At 34.3% G+C, this 22,247-nt stretch overlaps 1 protein-coding gene across 1 annotated transcript in view; it reads left to right on the top strand.

Moving 5' to 3' along the window:
• The window catches only part of LOC133174305 (DNA repair protein RAD50-like), a 39,306-nt gene extending 19,069 nt beyond the window's left edge, over positions 1-20,237 (top strand). The window contains exons 14-38 of the mRNA XM_061309404.1: positions 33-134; positions 1,583-1,695; positions 1,776-1,874; positions 2,084-2,170; positions 2,314-2,406; positions 2,513-2,547; positions 2,727-2,817; positions 3,477-3,612; positions 3,835-3,948; positions 4,087-4,182; positions 4,391-4,538; positions 4,634-4,691; positions 5,302-5,503; positions 5,665-5,694; positions 5,987-6,067; positions 9,400-9,458; positions 9,700-9,847; positions 13,380-13,553; positions 14,270-14,395; positions 15,482-15,534; positions 15,919-16,004; positions 17,875-18,014; positions 19,302-19,435; positions 19,567-19,695; positions 20,026-20,237. Coding sequence (XP_061165388.1) covers positions 33-134; positions 1,583-1,695; positions 1,776-1,874; positions 2,084-2,170; positions 2,314-2,406; positions 2,513-2,547; positions 2,727-2,817; positions 3,477-3,612; positions 3,835-3,948; positions 4,087-4,182; positions 4,391-4,538; positions 4,634-4,691; positions 5,302-5,503; positions 5,665-5,694; positions 5,987-6,067; positions 9,400-9,458; positions 9,700-9,847; positions 13,380-13,553; positions 14,270-14,395; positions 15,482-15,534; positions 15,919-16,004; positions 17,875-18,014; positions 19,302-19,435; positions 19,567-19,695; positions 20,026-20,077 — 2,586 coding nt within the window. The 3' untranslated portion in view covers positions 20,078-20,237. The remainder of the gene's footprint in view (positions 1-32; positions 135-1,582; positions 1,696-1,775; positions 1,875-2,083; positions 2,171-2,313; positions 2,407-2,512; positions 2,548-2,726; positions 2,818-3,476; positions 3,613-3,834; positions 3,949-4,086; positions 4,183-4,390; positions 4,539-4,633; positions 4,692-5,301; positions 5,504-5,664; positions 5,695-5,986; positions 6,068-9,399; positions 9,459-9,699; positions 9,848-13,379; positions 13,554-14,269; positions 14,396-15,481; positions 15,535-15,918; positions 16,005-17,874; positions 18,015-19,301; positions 19,436-19,566; positions 19,696-20,025) is intronic.
• The last annotated feature ends 2,010 nt before the right edge of the window (positions 20,238-22,247 follow it).

The raw sequence follows: 22,247 nt of genomic DNA, 5'->3' as shown, positions 1-22,247 counted from the left end.
TCCATGTTGACATGTGATATTTTATTTTCCAGACAGAGAATACACAGAAGATTAAGCAAATCAACAAAAAGCTGAGTGAGGTGGAGGCTTCGGCCGGAAGGAGGGACCAGATCAACAGGGACCTCAAACGAGCGGTCAGTTAAACCAACAAACTTACTGGGGAATTATCCAATTTCATGGGGGGGGGTTGTAAAGGTTGGGGAGGAGGGGTCAATTTTGTGGATTTCATGGGTATCCCTTACCAAAAAGCTTAAAACTATTGTCAAAAATTGATACATACTATAGGCTACATAAAAAGGTTTGCCCATAAAATTTCTTCCTATAACATTTTAAAAATTTTTAGCACTCTATTAAAATCGTTGAATGTATAATAATTCCACAGTTCATTTGAGCCATAATCTCAAGTGAGCTCTTCTGATTGAAAAATTTGCATGAGTCTGTCTTCCTGTTGTCTGTAAACTTTTGACTATTTCTGCATGACAACTAGTCAGACTAGTTTTTATAAATTTTCCCAATGAGCCTCCTTAGGTGAAGAGAAGTTAGGTTTGTTCAAATGAAGGACTGCATGTTTTCTTTGGGAAAATCTTTTCAGAAGTGATGATAGAAGAGTACGTCCAAGTTTTCTCAAATCATACCAAATTGATGCCCAATATGAAATACTGAAGTTTTATGTTGGACCTCAAGAATGACAGGACCACAGTATTGATATGAAATCATTCCCATTTAGTGTAGATTCATGTTTGTTCATAACATTGCTCTCCCGATGATGGGTCTGCAGTAGGGACCAAAGTGTAAGGTATAAATGTACAAAGTGTAGGAGAAAACTTGAAAAAATCTGGAGAAGACCAAGGCTAAAGTTAGTAAAATTTAAATACGAGCAGTCCCATAAGTCTGTTCAATCTATGGCCCTGGGACCAAGGTGGGGCTATAGTAAGTTGCCGAAGTTTTTGAAATACATGTATATAGAGTAATTTCCAGCTCTACAGACCTACATAGCTACAATTGAACTTGTACATTATCCTTCACATTGTATAATTTTGTGTACAGGTGAAACACAGATTTGTGGTGAAAAAGGATTGTAAAGATTCATGAAAAAAAATTTAGAAAAAAAATGCATGAAAGTATTCATTTTACATATCAATGTCCAAGCACCCTGATGCAATGTTGAATCAGTCCTGCTGAAGTCGAAGGATCATGTCACAATATAAATATAGACTTCTAAAAGGAATATCTGCTTTTTCAAATTTGTAAACCTGATATCAAACATTAGTATACTGGTGGCAAGAATTGTGGGAACTTTGGGCTTTCACTTTTATGCACAATTTAGTGTTTCAACTATTACATAGTAATCCTAGCCAGGATAGAATGCTCAGTTCATTTAGATACAAGTTGTGGTCCGTGGGCATTTTGTTTTCTATTCCTAAAAAAGGGAGGATGCAGTTCATTTGTGAACTATCTACCAGATTAGTTTTCTTTATAAATGCATCATCCTTCAACTTTATTTATCAGCATTTTGAAATAAGCTCACTAAACTTGATATGTTATTTGTTTAAAATTGTGTTGGATAACTTAAAAATTTCAGGAACATGAATTAAGCACAACAGAGAAGTCAGTGAATGTAAATGAAATTAAAGAAAAGATTGAGTCTCTGTCCAAGGAGAAGTCTAAACTGGATGCCATTATCAGTGATCTAAGGTCTGTTTACAACCAGCTGGAATTCTGTAAAGCTATTTTACATGAAGTGTTCCTGTTTATGAACTTGATTTTTTTTTCAGTTCTGAGATGAACCGGCTTCACCTTCAGTCCAGCGCTCGAGCCCAGCTGGAGGTTCTGAAGAAAGACAAGACAGCTAAAGAGGAACAGATCCGCAGATTGTATGTGTCAAGGGACATAACTCTAACATCATATTGATAATGATTAATGGAGACTTAGATTATCAAGACCAAGGGAGAGAACTCTTACTTGTTTTATAATATGAAATTAAAGCAATTTTTTGCCTCACCATCTACATGAAAATAACTACAGTAATTGTTGCATTGTTTTGAATGGGTATTGATTTTAACTACATGTGTGTTGTTTACAGGCGTGCCAAACAGGAAGACACATTGAAACACCTGCTGGGGCACATGCCTGCTAGGAATGTACGAGGAGAGCTGGATGAGTATATAGGGTAAAGTGTTCAAAGTGTTTCCTATTTCATACTCCCCAAAAATGTATGTTCTAGATCTGCATAATGTAGATCATAGATAAAACAAATCAGGACAGGGGACACAAGTCTTGTTATTTTATATTTAAATGGCTGTTATTTTTCAGGGAACAGACTGAATCAGTGAAGCGTTTGAGTCAGGAAATACAGGCAAGCAAAAGCAAGCTCTCCAGTAAAGAGGCAGAGAAAAAAATGATTGGGTAATGTCCTTCATCAGAGGCTTCTGTATCCATGTAATGCTGAGTATTCTGCTTTGATATTAGTTGCTCATAAGATGTAGTGACATAAAGTATTATTCTTTTCCAGGGAAACTCTGAAGAAAAAGGAAGAAGAATTTAAAAGTAGGTCAAAATTCTTCTGATTTTTAAATAGAATGACAAGAAAATTTTGACCAAGAACTGTCCTTTAGTATTTTTAAAATTTAGAGCAAGTGTAGAATGGACTTTTCTCTGGCATTTTGAATAAGCATTACCAGTATTTTTATGTACACATACAGTAATCAACAATTATCTGTCTGTAGATGTGGAGGAGAGAATCTTTTCTGTGTGTGGGAGTCAGAACTTTGATGAGGGATTGGCTTCTCTACAAGAGAAAATGTCCACAGCACAAGAGTAAGAGAAAACTGCTTCAAAGTATAATTGTTTTAAAGTGTCTCAAGAAAACGCTTCTTTTCAGTGACTTTATGCATATACATGCAAGGTTATTTATTTACTTTGAAAATCAAGTGTATTGATAGACAAGACATGAATTTACAGAGCAGTCTGCAAGCTTGAAAAAAAATTTCACAATACATGTACATGTATGCAGGTATGGCATATCTTTTCTGAAAACATTTTAATTAAAGATGTAACTAATGCTTCCATAAATATACCGTTTAAAATTATTTGCATTCATTTGATAAACAAAGAAAAAATCAAAGCATTAGAAGTGTGTTGATAACAGATACTGTAGATTCCTTATTTTTCGCGAGTACTTATTATCGCCAAGTGGCTTGTTAACATCAAATCGCGAGAACAATAATTTGTGAGTGGACGGTTAATCAAGAGATTTTACATTGATTTCAGCACCATAAAAGAGAGTAATTTTATTTTGCGAGTGGTGCTTCTTGTGAAATTATATGATAATTAATTCCTCACATATATTTAAGAATCTACAGTACTTCCACACAATAATATAGGAAGTTGCTGTCATCTGTACATTTGTTTGTAATCTTACAGTTTACAAACTGATTTAAAACTTCAGAATACTTGACAGAATGTTTTCTTTACAGTCAGAGGGGATCTTTGTTGGGGGCGGAGCATTTCTTCCAGAAGTATGTCAGTGACCTGGAGAAACAGGACCCATGCTGCCCACTTTGTCATCGAGAATTTGACACAGATCAAGAGGTCAAGGAACTCATTATTGAGGTCAGTGGTCAGAATTGTTTTGTAGAAATTGGAGAGATGCACTTAATGGTTGGGTTGGTGTTGACTTTTGAAATAAATTTTTTAGAATAAACATTTTAAGATTTGAATACCCCTATTATTGCTTTAGGTAATTATAAGCCATGGAAATATACATCTACATATTCTTTGTATTCATTGTTCATCTTAAACTGGAGTGAAAAGTAAAAGTTTTTCTTTATTTAGTTGAAAAACAAGTTGAGGATGGTACCAAGCAAGTTACAGAAATCGGAGAAGGACTTGGATGAATATCGTACAAAGTATGATGCCATGAATCAACTGAAGCCTCTTAAAGAAAATGTAAGTTAAAGATGCCCTGCATGTATGTAGTCCCCTGCATGTATGTAGTCCCCTGCATGTATGTAGTCCCCTACATGTATGTAGTCCCCTCAGATAAGAACAACAACCAGCACTTAGTAGATTTCTTACTTGTTTCAGATTGCAGTGTTAGAAAACAAAGAATTGCCACAGCTGAAGAATAAACTGAAGCAAATTAATGAAGAAATAACCAAGCTTAGAGAAGATATTCAAACAGTAAGTCACTATTTTTACCTATTCTCATAAATACAGATATTTTTTTTTAGTTGGGGGGGGGGGGGGGGTTAGGAATCAACTAATCCATGACTTTGTAAAAGAGAAGCATTCAATGTAATATTTTTTTTAAATGTAGTGGGGTAGTATTTTTGTCTAGTTTACAGAGAAAAGCATTTTTTAAAATAATTGTGAATTTGACCTTGAACAGAAAGAGGAGGAACTGAGTATCCAGGAGCAGGACGATGAGATGGCCAAACAGATCCAGCCAGACATTGTCATGATGGATCGGTACCAAGGGGAGGTTACTGAGTTAGAGAAGAAGATTGCTACAGAGAGTGCTAAACTCTCAGGGGGAGGTAAATCTGGTACAATCTTATTCATCATAACACATTGGTGATAGAAAAACATGACAGGGGGTTGTGTTAAGAACAATTAAACTTTGTCTTTCTAGATTCTGACAGAACACTCCAGGATGTGATTAATGAAAAGGAAGATTTACAGATGAAAGTGTAAGTCAAAGATTTACATGTAAGTCAAGATTTACAGATAAAAGTGTAAATCAAAGATTTACAGATGAAAGTGTAATTCAAAGATTAACATGTAAGTCAAGATTTACAGATGAAAGTGTAAGTCAAAGATTTACAGATGGAAGTGTAAGTCAAAGATTTACAAATGGAAATGTAAGTCAAGATTTCCAGATGAAAGTGTAAGTCAAAAGATTTACATGTAAGTCAAGATTTACAGGTGAAAGTTTAAGTTGAAGATTTCCAGATGAAAGTGTAAGTCACAGATTTACATGTAAGTCAAGATTTACAGATGAAAGTGTAAGTCAAAAGATTTACATTTAAGTAAAGATTTACAGATGAATGTGTAAGTCAAAGATTTACATGTAAGTCAAGATTTACAGATGAAAGTGTAAGTCAAAGATTTACATGTAAGTCAAGATTTACAGATGAAAGTGTAAGTCAAAAGATTTACATTTAAGTAAAGATTTACAGATGAAAGTGTTAGTCAGCAGAGTCTATGAAAGATCATTCAGAACTTAGACATGTAGATAAAAATTACATTTAATCTGAGTGTTATATACACTAACACCTGATCTGATATATACATATACAGTGATTCCTGCAATAAGCAGCTGGACAGTCTGAGACAGAAACTAAATCTTCACTCTGATGAAGTGCAGCGTTTGAAGTCTGAGGTGAATCGACTGAAGGAGGAAAAGCTTCAGATTGACAGTGATTTACAACAGCGGTACAAACTAGAGGAGGACAAGGCCACACTACTGAATGAGAATGATCAACATGAAAAAGAGATAATGGTACAACCATAAACTGTTCTTATAATTCATCTTCAGTTGAACTTGTAAGATTTAACTGCATTTAGTAAAAGAAGATTTAATGCAGTTTGTATATTTCAATTGTGAAAGAAATATTCTTGAAGTGGTGTAGAGCAACACTTGATATTTCTCGTTATTTTCAGGAGTCAAAGGAACAGATAAGGCCATTACAGGTAAGCTAGACACTTAACAATGACTAAATGAAACAAAGATACAGTAAAACACAGTTATAGCCAACATGCTTATAACAAATTCATACTTGCAGCGAGGTGATTTTTATTCCTCATATTTCTAAAATTTATTATTGACTTATCAGATATAACAAATTACATTTATAACAAATCAAAATTGTTCGTCCCTAACACTTTGCTATAAGCATGTTTTACTGTAGATATAATGTAAATATTTTTGACAAAAAATCGTGTGTGTTTTGCTTTTATATACTGTGTTTTGTTTCCTTATCAGATTCAGTTGGAGAAACTAAAGAAAGAGAAAGATCAACTTCTACAGCAGAAGGAAGAACACATGGAGCAAATGAAGAATGAGGTACAGGGAATTCACAGGAATAGGCATGATAAAATTCCAATTTTTAAAGATGTACATGGATATTAAAAATACAGGGTGTTTCAGCAAACTTGTCCTGAATTTGCGGTTTCAATAAAAAATTAGGCAGTATTAATGTAAGGAGATTTTTTTGCAAAAATGTAAAGCACATAACCAAACAATTTTATTATTATGAAAGTTCAAGTGTTGCTTAATCATTTATTTTATTAATATGAAAGTTGAAGTTTGCTTAATCATTTATTTTTAAGACAGGCATTTTTAAAGTTGGGGGGGGGGGGGGGGAGTAAGAATATTTCCATTGTGATGTGACTGAAGACAAAAAATAGTGCAAACTTTTTTTTTCAAAAGTGATCGTTGAATGACAAAAATATGTGGCAAGTCATCAGAAAAATAATGTAAATGGGTGAATTCAAAAAAAATGACCAAATGCATATTTATCAACCCAAACTAAAAATACAGGCAATAAAAATAGATTTCTATGTCTCAGCATATGTCTTTAGATAGTGTCTATATACCTGCCAAATATCTCATTGATATCTCGATTAACAAAAAAGTTATGCCCAAAAATGATGCTAAAATTGTCAGGAGTGCAACACCTTTTTGTGACATTTTGAAATTTCAATATTTTTTGGAGATCTGTGAAATAAAAAACAATGCTTCATGTTGAAAATAAAGACTTTCCTGATAATATTCCAAGTATTGAGCTTTAAATGTGGACTGTCATAACTTTTGTTTAATCAAGTTGTGATCATGGCTGATGTTTAAAAAAATGTTATACCATGTCAGGAGTGCAACAGAAAAAATGTAGTGTTGCCAAAAAAACATCAGTTGTAAAATTCTGATAGAAAATTAAGACAAAAAAGAATTTTGGAAGTGTAAAATAATAACTGATATACATTTTTAAACTTAAAAATGTTACATAAATCATAAGCAGCATTAATGAGAGTCAAGTATATGTGCTAGCCCAGAAATGTCAGGAGTGCAACATTTGATGTTTTGCTCCCAAGCATGAAAAAACTATTATCAATATATGATTTTCTGATTTTTATTTTGGAAAATAAAGACACAAAGAACATTTTTACCAAAAAGATTTATCAATTACAGGATCTGTCTGTGCTTCAGATCCATATTTCTATGGTCAGGAGTGCAACACATTTTTTTAAAGATTCAAGTTGTGTGTCGAAAAGACTTCTATTCATGCTTAGAGGTATTCATTAATTAATAATGATCTTTTTGTATAATTTAATGCTAAATTATTGATAGTTTTATTATTAAAATCCTTCCTTTTTCAATTTTATCAATTCAGATATGTTTTTGTCTTTTTTGTGATTTTTTTAATGAACGTTAAAAATAAACACACTAAAACATTGTCATTAAATTCAAGTTATTCCTCCTCAACTTCACTGAAACAACAGAACAAGTTCTTGTGTAATTTTCACTTCACAATTCTACTTTAAAGGCCCCAATGCTTTTGGTCAGGAGTGCAACAAATATGTTAGAACTATAAATCATCCAATAAGAATAAAAATAAAGAAAAAATGATGAGTAGAATTTTTTCTGGTGGGTTACTGTGTTTGTCCTCTAAAGGAAAATATGCTTTAAAATATATTTTATCTTCTAAATATACATTTAAGCTAGTTTTTTGGCATAAAATAGGGTATAATTCCAGATAAAATGTGAACTTTAAATACTTTCATCTGTTTTAATAATGAAGTATTGGACTAAAAGTATTGCACAATTTCATTACCACTTGATGTTGCCAACACTTTATAAATTTTTGTGTTCTATGGTTTTAATTTTAAACTTTACTGCAGTCAGGAGTGCAACAAAACTGCTTTATAATTACCAATGCTTTTTAACTACCTTTACTAAAAAATAAGTTGAAAAAAAAATGTTTGATACTATTTGATGTTTAAAACACTATGTCTATCAACAAATTACAGAAATTTTACAGTCAATTCAGGGAATAGTTTTCATCATTTCACATTTATTTTAAATAAAATTTATATATATTACACTTTGCAAATAATCATGTATTAAGGTCTTCAAAATATGAAAAACCTGCCGTAAACGATGAAAAATATCAACACGACAAATTGATTTACAAAGTAATAACGGGTTATTGTGTGTTATAATTTTTAAAACAATGTTAAATAAAATACATATCAGATGTCAGGAGTGCAACACAATAATGCAACATAGGGTCACTTCAAAATCTGGTATTTTTTGTAAGAGAACTCATATATAACAATTCTTTTTTGGCTTAGATTTAAAGAATTGACTTGAACGGACAAAAAAGTGAATTTTGGGGAATTTTATTGCTTCATATTTTTTTCATATTAAAACTTTTCAAACCAGAATTGAAAAAATAATATAAAATAACAATCAAAAAGCCAATTTTTTGTCACATGTACAAGAGAAGATACTCATTCAAGGTCTAGATTTAATCATTTATACCCCTTTTACCATTTTGAAACATAAAAAACTATAATTTCTTGTGATTATGTATTTTAGAAAGTCTTTTAAGGTGTAATGATATTTTCTTTTTTCAAAAGAAATTTTTCTAATAAAAATTCTGAAACTATTTAATCCAGTTGTCTATTCTATTGCCACTTCAGGATTTTAAACTAGAATGCATTTGCAATCTGATGACATAAGTGAAAAATATGTTATAAGTAGTTGAATTTTGCCAAAAAAATTCAGTTTGGTGGTCATTTTTTTTTAATTCACCCAAATATAAGATATGAATTTAATTTTTGAGAATTCATGAGGTACATGAACCACGATGCTTCATGCCTGCATATTTATCCTGAAGCGCTAATGCGCTTCATGCAGTATGCAGGCGTGAAGCGTAGTAGTTCATGTCCTCATGAATTCTTAAAAATTAAATTCATCTCTTAAATTATATAGCCGGAAAATGGACTATGAAATACAGTGATAATTTTGTAAATATTTTAATATTGTGCAAAAAGAAGACATCTAAAGTCTGGACATGTTTGTTGAAACACCCTGTATATGTACATGTGGATCTGTCCCGTAATTTTGATGTATAATTAACTGTCAGAAGCAAATTCCCCATATTTTCAATCTTGATTATAAGATTTTGGTGATTTATATCCAACGTAACCCACTGCTATAAAATTTTGGAGAGTAGTGACTGAAGTTATTCATACAAAATGTTAATGTTGGCAGTATGAGTCTGTTTATTGCTATGGAACCCAGCAATGGTTTCGGTAAAAAATGAAACAGATATGGAATCTAACGTAAAATGATTTTTCCTGACTTTAAATGTTGGAATGTTTCTCACATTGAAGGTTGATAAAGTGAAGAATGATACAGCAAAAGTAAAAAATATCAACCTGGAAATCAAAAGGTTTGTGTTTCCTCCATTATTGCTTTGTTCTGTTGATATGCAGTGTAGTATTAAACACCATAAAATTCATAGTCTTCAAATCTGAACGACCAGCTAAAAAGTTACAGTTAGCCATATTGCATATATATGTAAATGCAAATGATTCGAAGTTTTACAACCACAGCTTAACAAAAAGTTTACGTTTGCTTTTATCTGTTATTGATAATTTGACAATTGTTTTGATACTTTCTGTTTGTCACAGCTATATTCAGTCAGGGAAGGCAGAAACGTTAGCACGGAACAAAGAGCGTCTGACCCAGATAGAGGACAAAGCAGGGAAGAAAGAGGAGGAACAGAGGGATTACACAGAGAGTCTGAACAAGCTACGCGATGAGCTGGCCAAAAATACTGTAAGTCTGTGTAGAATAGAGAGTCGGAACAAGCTACTACACAAGATGGCCAAAAATACCATAATTCTGTATAGAATAGTCTGAACAAGCTACTACACAAGATGGCCAAAAATACCATAATTCTGTATAGAATAGTCTGAACAAGCTACGAGACGAGCTGGCCAAAAATACTGTAAGTCTGAATAGAATAGAGAGTCTGAACAAGCTACACAGGGAGCTGGCCAAAAATACTGTAAGTTTGTATATAGAATAGAGAGTCTGAACAAGCTACGAGACAAGCTGGCCAAAAATACTGTAAGTCTGTATATAGAATAGAGAGTCTGAACAAGCTACATAACGAGCTGGCCAAAAATACTATAAGTCTGTATGGAATAGAGAGTCTGAACAAGCTACATGATGAGCTGGCCAAAAATACTGTAAGTCTGTATAGAATAGAGAGTCTGAACAAGCTACATGACTAGCTGGCCAAAAATACTGTAAGTCTGAATAGAATAGAGAGTCTGAACAAGCTACACAGGGAGCTGGCCAAAAATACTGTAAGTTTGTATATAGAATAGAGAGTCTGAACAAGCTACGAGACAAGCTGGCCAAAAATACTGTAAGTCTGTATATAGAATAGAGAGTCTGAACAAGCTACATAACGAGCTGGCCAAAAATACAGTAAGTCTGTATAGAATAGTCTGAACTAGCTACGTGAAGAGCTGGCCAAAAATACTGTAAGTCTGTATAGAGTAGAGAGTCTGAACAAACTACACAAGGGGCTGGCCAAAAATACAGTAAGTCTGTAAATAGAATAGAGAGTCTGAACAAGCTACGAGACGAACTGGCCAAAAAAAACGCAAGTCTGTAAATAGAATAGAGAGTGTGAACTACTTATGTGACAAGCTTGGCCTAAAATATGGTAAATCTGAAAATAGCATAGAGAGTGAACAAGCTTCACAATGAGCTGGCTAAAAATACTGTAAGTCTGTAAACAGAATAGAGAGTCTGAACAAGCTACGAGATGAGCTGGCCAAAAATACCTTAAGTCTGTAAACAGATTAGAGAGTCTGAACAAGCTACGCGACAAGCTGGCCAAAAATACCATAAGTTTGTAAATGGAATCGAGAGTCTGAACAAGCTACGCAACGAGCTGACCAAAAATACCATAAGTCTGTAAACAGAATAGAGAGTCTGAACAAGCTACGCGACAAGCTGCCCAAAAAAACTGTAAGTCTGTAAATAGAATCAAGAGTCTGAACAAGCTACATGATGAGCTGGCCAAAAATACTATAAGTCTGTAAATAGAATAGAGAGTCTGAACAAGCTACGCAACGAGCTGGCCAAGAATACTGTAAGTCTGTAAATAGAATCGAGAGTCTGAACAAGCTACGTGATGAGCTTGGCCAAAAATACTGTAAGTCTGTAAAGAATAGAGAGTCTGAACTACCTATGTGACAAGCTTGGCCAAAAATATGGTAAATCTGAAAATAGCATAGAGAGTGAACAAGCTACGCAACTAGCTGGCCAAAAATACTGTAAGTTTGTATAGAGTAGAGAGTCTGAACAAGCTACCCAAGGAGCTGGCCAAAAATACTGTAAGTCTGTATAGAATAGAGAGTCTGAACAAGCTGCATGACTAGCTGGCCAAAAATACTGTAAGTCTGAATAGAATAGAGAGTCTGAACAAGCTACACAGGGAGCTGGCCAAAAATACTGTAAGTTTGTATATAGAATAGAGAGTCTGAACAAGCTACGAGACAAGCTGGCCAAAAATACTGTAAGTCTGTATATAGAATAGAGAGTCTGAACAAGCTACATAACGAGCTGGCCAAAAATACTATAAGTCTGTATGGAATAGAGAGTCTGAACAAGCTACATAATGAGCTGGCCAAAAATACTGTAAGTCTGTATAGAATAGAGAGTCTGAACAAGCTACATGACTAGCTGGCCAAAAATACTGTAAGTCTGAATAGAATAGAGAGTCTGAACAAGCTACACAGGGAGCTGGCCAAAAATACTGTAAGTTTGTATATAGAATAGAGAGTCTGAACAAGCTACGAGACAAGCTGGCCAAAAATACTGTAAGTCTGTATATAGAATAGAGAGTCTGAACAAGCTACATAACGAGCTGGCCAAAAATACAGTAAGTCTGTATAGAATAGTCTGAACTAGCTACGTGAAGAGCTGGCCAAAAATATGGTAAATCTTCAAATAGCATAGAGAGTAAACAAGCTTCACAACGAGCTTGCAAAAATACTGTAAGTCTGTACATAGAGTAGTCTTATCTAGCTATGTGATGAGCTGGCCAAAACTACCCAAAGTCTGTACATACCATAGAGCTTCTGAACAAGATACATGACATGCTGGCAAAACATACCCATAAACGTACATAGAAAAGAGATTGCAAAAGTTGATAAGTTGGCAAAAAAAATTACTGAAGTATGTACAAAGCTTAGAAAGATGGAAAATCATTCTATTTTTGCTTCTCCTTTTTATAAGCTCACCTCAACGAAGTTGAGGGAGCTTATGTAATACCCTCGGCGTCGGTGTCAGCGTCCCAGGTTAAGGTTTTTGGAGCAGTTTTCTTTTCAAGTACTTCTATGGCCTATATTAGTCAGAGATGCACGGAGGATGCTTCTAGTGTGTTTCATTGTACCAGTCAAGGTTTCAGATGCTGCAATTTCGGCTAAAGAATGACCAGGTTAAAGTTTTTGGAACAGGTTAAAGTTTTTGGAGCAGGTCTCATTTCCAAGTAACTATAAGCCCTATATTGACCAAACTTGCTTGGATGATACATCTAAGGATGCACACTACTGGACTTGCTTCGGATGCTGGATCTGACCTATATTTTCCGGATGAGTGACCAGGTTAAAGTTTTTGTAGCAGATCTCATTTCCAAGTAACTATTAGCCCTATATTGAGCAAACTTGCATGGATGACACATCTAAGGATACTGACTACTGGACTTGCTTTGGATGCTGAATCTGACCTATATTTTCCGGATGAGTGACCAGGTTAAAGTTTTTGGAGCAGATATCATTTCCAAGTATCTATAAACCCTATATTGACCAAACTTGCATGGATGATACATCTAAGGATGCACACTACTGGACTTGCTTCGGATGCTGGATCTGACCTACATTTTCCAGATGAGTAACCAGGTTAATGTTTTTGGAGCGGATCTCATTTCCAAGTAACTATAAGGCCTATCTGAATCAAACTTGCATGGATGATGCACCAAGGGACAAACAATCTCAAACTTGCTTCAGATGCTGGATTTGACTTACATTTTCTGGATGAGTGACTAGTTTTAAGTTTTCAGATAAGTCTATTCCCAAGTAATTGCAAGCCCTATCAGACCAAAATTGCATAAATGTTGCATCTAGGGATGGACACTACTAGATAATTAGTTTAGTGTGGGACTTTGCCTTACTTAAAGACAACGTTCGTTGAGGTGAGCTCTGTAATCTCTGATTACCTATGTTTTAGCATGGTATGGAAGTTTATTGGTTTGAAGGGCAATAATATTTGCTTGATTGTGTATATTTAGGAGAGGGAGAGAGAATTGACAGACAATCTTAGACTCCGACGACATCTTAAAGACATTGAGAAAGTGAAAGAGAACATTGAAGAGCAGGAAAAGGAACTGGGAGGGATTGACGCCAAACATCTGGAAAGAGAGAGACGACGTCTGCTCAGGGAACAGGAAGAACTACAAAAAGAGGTAATAGGAAATATACAATGTACTGTATACAATAGGAAATATACAGTATACAATAGGAAATAAACAATATACTGTATACAATAGGAAATAAACAATATACTGTATACAATAGGAAATATACAATATACTGTATACAATAGGAAATATACAATGTACTGTATACAATAGGAAATATACAATGTACTCTATACAATAGCAAATGTACTGTATACAATAGGAAATGTACAATGTACTGTATACAATAGCAAATGTACAATGTACTGTATACAATAGCAAATGTACAATGTACTGTATACAATAGCAAATGTACAATGTACTGTATACAATAGCAAATGTACTGTATACAATAAGAAATATACAATGTACTGTATACAATAGCAAATGTACTGTATACAATAGGAAATGTACAATATACAGAAGAAAAGCAGGTTTTTCAGGATGTAAGGGGAAGAATATAATGTATATAATATATATAACTTGTCCTAGAGAGAAGGGGGTACAGTTGTAAATGGTGTGACCTTCTTGAGAAAGAAGCTTTGAAAATTTACAGTAGGTTTTCACTGACTTAAGATATATAAAGATTTTCTTAAAAACAAGTTAAACTTGTAGAACTTGCAAGAAAGAAGAGCATTAAATAAAACCATTCAAGTAATGGCTTTGATTTCTTTTCCTAAGTTCAAGGTTAAATAATGTATTCATGTGGGATTGTGTTACAGAAACAAATGTCTGAGAATCGTAGAATTGCCTTACATGGTGAATTCTCCAGCATCACAAATGAACTGAAATCAGAGATGTACAAGAATGCTGCTACGAAGTACAGAGACAAGATGATCATTCTGAAGGTAGGGACACTTCTCACTGAAATATCCAGGGAGTAGGGGCAATTCTCCCATAAATAGGTGTGTACCTCAGAGGGTAGGGACATTTTACTCTCACATATCCAGAGGTAGGGCATGTCTCGCTGAAATATCCCGAGGTAGGGCATGTCTCACTGAAATATCCCGAGGTAGGGTGTGTCTCACTGAAATATCCCGAGGTAGGGCGTGTCTCACTGATATATCCCGAGGTAGGACATATATAATATACTGAAGGTAGGGGGCACATCAGACTGTAATATTCTTGAGGTAAGGACATTTCCCACTTTAAAATTCGAAGTAAGGAGCATTTCCGACTAATAACTTGAAGGTAGGAGACACTTCTGTTTCTTTTCTCCTGAAGGTAGGGAGCCTTCTGAATGATATCCTGAAGATAAGGGGCACTTCTGCCACTTTTATCCTGAAAGTAAGGGGGCAATTTTGCTGCTTTATCCTGAAGGTAGGGGGGAAATTCTGCTGCTTTATTCTGAGGGTAAAAGGTACTTCAGAACGACATCTGGAAGGTATGGGGCACTTCCTTTAATATACAAAATGTGAGAGCATTTCATACCCTGAAGGTAGGGGGACCACCCACTGTTAGCATCCTGAAGGTAAAGGGCACTTCCCTCTAATGTGGAACACTTCTAAACATAATACTGTATACAGGGAAATTATTTCCTCTGTATTATTTTCGCCCCTAGACACAAGTGGGCAAATATAAGATGGGGCAAATTCAAAGGAGACTGTATAATTTCTTAAACAAAACTGCAACTGGGCAAATTTAAAATGGAAAAATTGTTTGCAAGTGTGAAAGGGCAAAAAATAGCTCTGTATGCAGAAGGTGCAGTGCTTTGCTCTGATGATCTTTCAGATTGTGGAAACTTCAATTTTCTTCAAAAAGTGTTCAAATGTCCAAAATCAGTAACAAAAATAATTGTTTATATGTGAAACAGGTACCATATCTTAGCTACAATTTACTGATTATGCAGGTTCAGAGAATAATTAATTGACTTAGACATATTCTGATCCTATAAGAGGCATTCTATTTAGTTTTTTTTTTTTTTCACATTACAGACAACAGAATTAGCCAGCAGTGACTTGGAGAAATATTACAAGGCACTCGACAAGTAAGATGTAATTTGCCAAATGGTTGTGAGATCTTTTTATTATTATGAAAAGATCAGTAACCCTCTTCGAAAAATATCATATGACTGAGATGAAAATTTCACAATGATGTAATTTTTTGTTTTATGAAAATGTTTTTTTAAAAAGATTATGTTCAATATATTCAAATGCAAAAGAAATATGAGATTTTTTGTTGCCTACTATGGCTTAGATACATGTCCTTGTTGGAGAATTGGAACATTTTTTGTCTTATTCTTAAGGTATTTTGTGTAAAGGACCACAGATGTATTTGTGTAAAATCAGCTTCATTTTATTCTTTGAATTCATGAATTTCTTCCTCAACGTATACAAGTAGTAGTGATATTAACTTAATTTTATTTATTCAGAGCCATCATGAGTTACCACAATATGAAGATGGATGAAATCAACAAGATAATCCGAGAGCTCTGGAGGAATACCTATAGAGGAAACGGTAAAAATAGGAATTTATCATACAAGTACGGTGTACATATGTAGGGATTCTGATGAAGTACAATTGTACACAGTGATGTGTTTTACCCACAAATTAAGGAAAAAGATCTAACTTGAGTACCTTATAATGGGTAAAAGAAATCTTAATAAATAATAATTTTAGGAGAGCAAATGTCACAAGATAATGAATTATAATGTTTATTGCCATATGATTAAATTTCTGTAAGTGCCCCTTTATATAAATTTGTGTGTATGGGTGTACTTGTGTAGGGATTTCCTTAAGTCCCCCTTTAAATAGATTTTATTTTGTATGTACAGTACTTGTGTAGGGATTTCTGTAAGTGCCCTTTATATAGATTTTAATTTGTATGTACGAGGGGCATTTCAAAAGTTCTGGCAACTGGTGTGCGGTAAATTAATGAGCATCATTATCATAAATTAAATTATATCAATCCCTCAAAATAGTCTCCGTTGACCTGGACACACTTTTTCAGTCTTGAAATCCACGTGGAAAATGCTGCCCTATAGTCCTCTTTCGGTATACGCTTCATACACTGGAATACGGCACTTCCGACTGCATGACGACTTTCAAATCGCTGTCCTCGGAGGGCTTCTTTGATAACGACATTCAATCAAAAATCGCATGGAGCTAGGTCAGGACTGTAGGGTTGATGTGGTAAAACGGCAATACCATTTTCCTTTAAATATTTGGTTACTACCTCTGATCTATGGGCAGGAGCGTTGTCATGGAGGAGCTTTATTCCTCTAGTACTGGTTGTTGGTCGGGTCGTTTTATAGTGCTCTACAACTTGAGACAAGACATTCTCTGCATAAAATTGACCAGTAACACTGCTGTGTTCTGGAACCGGAACTTGAGCAACAGGGCCTTTAGAATCAAAAATTAAGGCGTACATTACTCTCCGGACAGACCGGTTTCTGCGTGCAATTTGAGGCCTTGTATCATTTTCACCGATCCAAACTTTACTATTGAGCTTAGTTTCCGGTTCAAAAAAATATATCCATGTTTCATCACCAGTTACAATCTCATTTATTCGCCTTTGGTCACAATCTTCATAAATTGTTAGTAACTGTGAAGCCATTTCTACCCGGATGCGCTTTTGCTCTTCCGAGAGAAGATGTGGCACCCATCTAGCACAGACTTTCCTAAGCTTTAAGTTTTCCTTTAAAATACGAAAAACTGCTGACGAATTAATGTTTGTTAAGTCTGCTATTTCTTCAACTGTATATGTAGCATCATCAGCTATCGTATTTTGAACAGCGACGATTTCTTTTTCGCCATATGCACAAACTGGACGCCCCGGGGTCATCTTCAATTGATTTTCTACCCTCTTTAAATTGAACTACCCATCTTGCTATTGCTCGATATGAAAGAGCATGCTCTCTATATACTACATCTAAATCGGCTTTTCTGTTGCCGTAAAGCCAAGCAATGAGCGAATTTCAGCCAAGCAATGAGCGAATTTCGCAATACGCTCTTTGCTCAACAAAAAAATTGTTCTCCTTATCAGTCATTTTTACGCTCTGTATACAGAGTATACCTAATTATGACGTCATTTTAGCAGACCTATACGTCATTTTGAATGTAAAATGACGTCACTACTAATGCATATTTGCCTAAGCTTTACAGTGGTATCAGAGTCATTTTAATCCGTAACGTAGTTAAAATTTTATATACCAGTTGCCAGAACTTTTGAAATGCCCCTCGTATGTGTGTACTTGTGTAGGGATTTCTGTAAGTGCCCTTTATATAGATTTTAATTTGTGTGTATGTGTGTACTTGTGTAGGGATTTCTGTAAGTGCCTTTATATAGATTTTATTTTGTATGTACATGTATTTGTGTACTTGCCAGATATTGAAACAATAGAGATTCGTTCTGATGACGATGATGCAGGTCTTACAAAAACACGGAGGACATACAATTACAGGGTTGTGATGTTAAAAGGAGACACAGCTCTAGACATGAGGGGGCGCTGCAGTGCAGGTCAAAAGGTCAACAGTCACAGTTTGTTAATCATGGAAAAGTTACCAACAATTTTCTATTATTACTATGTTAAAACTCAAATCAATCTGTCCTGTTACAAGTACATGTTAAAGTGTAGTTAAAAGAGCCATTGTATGTGAAGTATCTTTGCTTCTTTAATTGCATAGTAACATTTTTAACTAAACGCATACCAGGTATATATTCGAATTTTTAGCTCACCTCAGCTTTTCTGATCACCCATTGATGGCGTCTGTTTGTGTGTCTGCCCATGTATCTCTCAGGCCGTCTGTAAAATTTTCACATTTTTAAATTTTCTCAATTACCACTGGGCAAATTTTAATCAAAGTTTGTACAAAGCATACTTGGAGAAGGGAATGCTAAATTGTTCAAATGAAGGGCCAAGCCCCTTTCCAAGTGCAGATAATCAAGAAAAGGTTTAAATAAGAAAAAAGCTAAGTGTCATTAAAAAATCTTCTTCCCAAGAACCACAGGGCTAGAAAAGATGAAACTTACATGAAAGCTTCCTAAAGTAGTGTAGATTCTAAAATATTCAGATTGTTGTACCTGGGAGTAGGGTGGGGCCATAATAGTGAATTAAAGTTTTACATTGAAATATAAATGAAAATAATCTTCAAAATTCTTCTTAAGAACCATTGGACCAGAAAAAAATGAATCTTATGTGAAATCTTTCTAATGTAGATTCTAAATTATTTAATTAGTGACCTCTGGGCGGTAGGTGGGGCCACAATAGGGGATCAGAGTTTAGCATTGAAATATAAAAAACTTTAAAAATCTGGAATTCTCAATTACCACTGTACCAGAAAAGATGAAACTTAAGTGAAATGTGAAAATAGGGTGTAGCCACAATAGGAGATCAAAGTTTTACATTTAGCTATATTAGATTTTTTTATTTAATCTTCTTAAGAACTGAAGTATAACCATTAATTTGCAAACATTACCAAAATGTATGGATTCAGTTTTTTCCCTAGTTATGATTCTGGGTTAGAGTTGACTTAAATTGGTATAAAATTAAACATACTGCATGTGTACAGGAAAAGAATTTTCTTCTTTATAACTGCAAGGTCATGTTAGTCTTATTGAAGCTTCCCTATGTTGTGTGGATTCAGAGACCTTTTAGACCATGATATGGGGTCACAATTTTTCATGGGAATATAACAATCTTTTAAAATTTTGAGGAGGAACAGCAAGATTAAAGTTACTCAGGTGAGCATTGTGGACCATGGGCATCTTGTTACATGAAGTGACTGTTTAATTCTACATGATTTTGTTGACAGGTGCTTGCTTCCTTGATAATAAGAATGGCCCTGGCTGAGACTTTCTGTTTGAACTGTGGCATCCTGGCACTGGATGAGCCAACAACAAATCTAGATAGAGAAAACATAGAAAGTCTGGCCCTCGCCCTTGTAGAGTAAGTTTCACCAAAACCGAGAGTTTGCTCCTTGCATGCATAGCATGTCAGATGTACAGTTAATTTTGCATTTTATCTTGCATTGCAAGCTTTTGTATATGATACAGATCTTTATTTCATGTCTTATGTAGGATCATTAAGTCTCGGTCTAGCCAGAAGAACTTCCAGTTGGTTGTCATCACACACGACGAGGATTTCGTGGAGTTACTAGGGAGATCAGATTACGTAGACGAGTTCTGGAAAGTCCGAAAAGATATCAAGTGAGTGTTGACAACCTCACTCCTTACTCACTCTAAAAACAGTGCAACATAGCTGTTATAAAGTATCTATTTGATTCACCATATACATTGTACATCTGATACAATACATTCCAGACATGACAATACTGCAATATAGTAAGGATAATGATTGACACCAAAAAATCAAAATTAAAGCAAATATCGGAGTCAGTCCATCAGGAAAACAAATATTAATAGGTGTATATTACATGTTCATGTAAATACATATTCAGTTGAGTCCTGTCTTTCAAAGTTGTTTATTTTCATTTTAATGAGGCAATTTTCACTAAAGTGTTCATACATATTTTCCAGTGCTTGCTCAAAATTGGTAAAAGCCAAGGTGGAAGATTTACACAGCAGATAATGGAAGATTTACACAGCCAAAAATGGATGATTAACACAATTGAAATTGGACAATCTGCTCAGCAGATAATGGAAGAGAAGAATCCCATCTGAATGGACTTTTTGTGCTAAATGTTTTTTGTTAGCTGATTATTGTTTATTAAATATGAAAAAAATGTGAATTGGCTTTCAATTTATGAATGATCTGTTTTCACAAAGGTTAAAGTGGCTTGAGTAAATACAGTGTGGCAATCTTGTGCCTAAGGCATTTTGTCATCGATTTTTACTTTACGCATGTGAATTAAGACTAGGTATAGGTGTTTCTATGCAAATGAGCCAATAAAAATGGATAAGTGATACATTTATGATACAGAAAAAGTTGAAATTCCTTTTCTTATACATACTTGGTACCTGTGGCATGTTATAGCCAGTACATATTGTTTTGTTGATATGTTTTATAATCTTGGGTAGGAAAGAACAATGACGTCATAATACATACTAGTTACAATATGTCATGGGTACTAATTATGTATTAGAAAATAAAGAGCCATAGCGCATTTGATAGGCATTTTCGCCTACTCTACTAGTGATTTCTTAAATACATTTTTTAACCAAAATTTTATCATACAGTCTTAGTTTATACATGCGTAAAACCAAATCACACAATATTTAAATGTTAATAGTTCCCTCATATGATAAATTTGAAAATTATCCAGTTTGTATAGAATATATAGTAAATAATGAGGTATCCACCTAACGATGACAAACTGTTGCCAAAGACCACCCTTTACCAGAAAAACAACTTTTGAATAATTTTATTTGGATATTCCCTTTAGATAATTTTGGTTAAAGGTGGTCTTCATATTGAAAATGATGAAAATATATATTAAATTTTTCTTCTCATATAATCGTAAGATTAGTTATCTGTCTTAAATTTATCAACTTGACATCATTGACTTCGTTGGCGCAGCGGTATGATTGCTGGAATGTAAATATGGTGATTGCGAGTTCGAGCCCCACATTTTTCCATTTGCTTTTTTAAATTTTTTTTTTCTTTGTGTATCTTTCCTACGTTTTTTTTATTGTTTTATAATATACACAATTTCAGAAAGATATAATATACACATTACACTTTGAAAGTATCTCGGGAAAAGACAGTCCTTAACTATTTTATTTAAGTTTGCAAATTCATAGCAACTTGTTTTATTTTTATTGATTTTCTGCGTAAATCTTTTGTCTCAGAATTAGAGTATTGAACAAGTAAAATGATTGTCATTTGACATACTTGCAACACTCGTCCTCAAATCATATTAGATAGTTTGCTCATGAATTGAAAAGGTACAGTATATCTATAAATAGAAACAAGTGATTTCCTTTTAAATTCTTGAGTCGGCCGTGTCGTCGGTAAGGCAGCTATGGCTCTTTTAACCTTTGTGTAAGAGGTATAGCACTTATGCATATTTTAATTCATCTGCATAGAAATGTAAAACTTGGATCCCCTATTGTAGCTCCACCTTATCCACAGGGGCTATGTTTGGAATACTTTCTGAGAATGGTTGCATATTAGTGTCATTGATTATGGCCCTTGTGTTCTTGGTAAGAAGATATTTCTATGAAAAAATAAAATATTTTATGCTTGCCCAACCCTGGGGTCATGATTTGAAGAAATTAGATATGTACTTGATGGAAATGCTTGCATATTATGATCAATCACAATCCTGATATTATTGAGAAGAACATTTTGAAAGGGATTTTTGCATATTAATATCACTAATCATCTGTTCTTGAGGAGATATTTAACGATATTTCCATATACTGGTATATTCCTATGTAAAAATATGATATTGTAGAAAGCCCTGTAACATCAAATTATTTGTCACTAGTCACTACCCTGTCTCGGTTTAAAAAATAAATCTACTGGTACATGTTATTGCGTTTTGAATAAAACACCACATGCAGGTGATAGTAGAATACTACATAAACATCAAAGGGGGCAGCCTTCTGAAAACAAAAAAGTTGACAAGCAAAAAAAAGGTAACCATCCAAACTCTAAAACCCTATTTTGTGTGTGTGGTGGGGGAGGGAGGGGAGTCTCTAACTTTTCTGTTAATTTTTTTTCAAATGCAGGAATTGGCCTATATTTTACTGTACAGCAATGAAAGGGGAGGGGGGCAAGCAAATCAAAATTTAGA

The sequence above is a fragment of the Saccostrea echinata genome, unplaced genomic scaffold (assembly GCF_033153115.1).
Source record: "Saccostrea echinata isolate AGI-Se365-2 ecotype Australia unplaced genomic scaffold, CSIRO_AGI_Sech_v1 ptg000057l, whole genome shotgun sequence".
NCBI lineage: Eukaryota > Metazoa > Mollusca > Bivalvia > Ostreida > Ostreidae > Saccostrea > Saccostrea echinata.
Note: the sequence above shows the minus strand (reverse complement) of the source record. Positions and strands in the feature narration are given on the sequence as shown.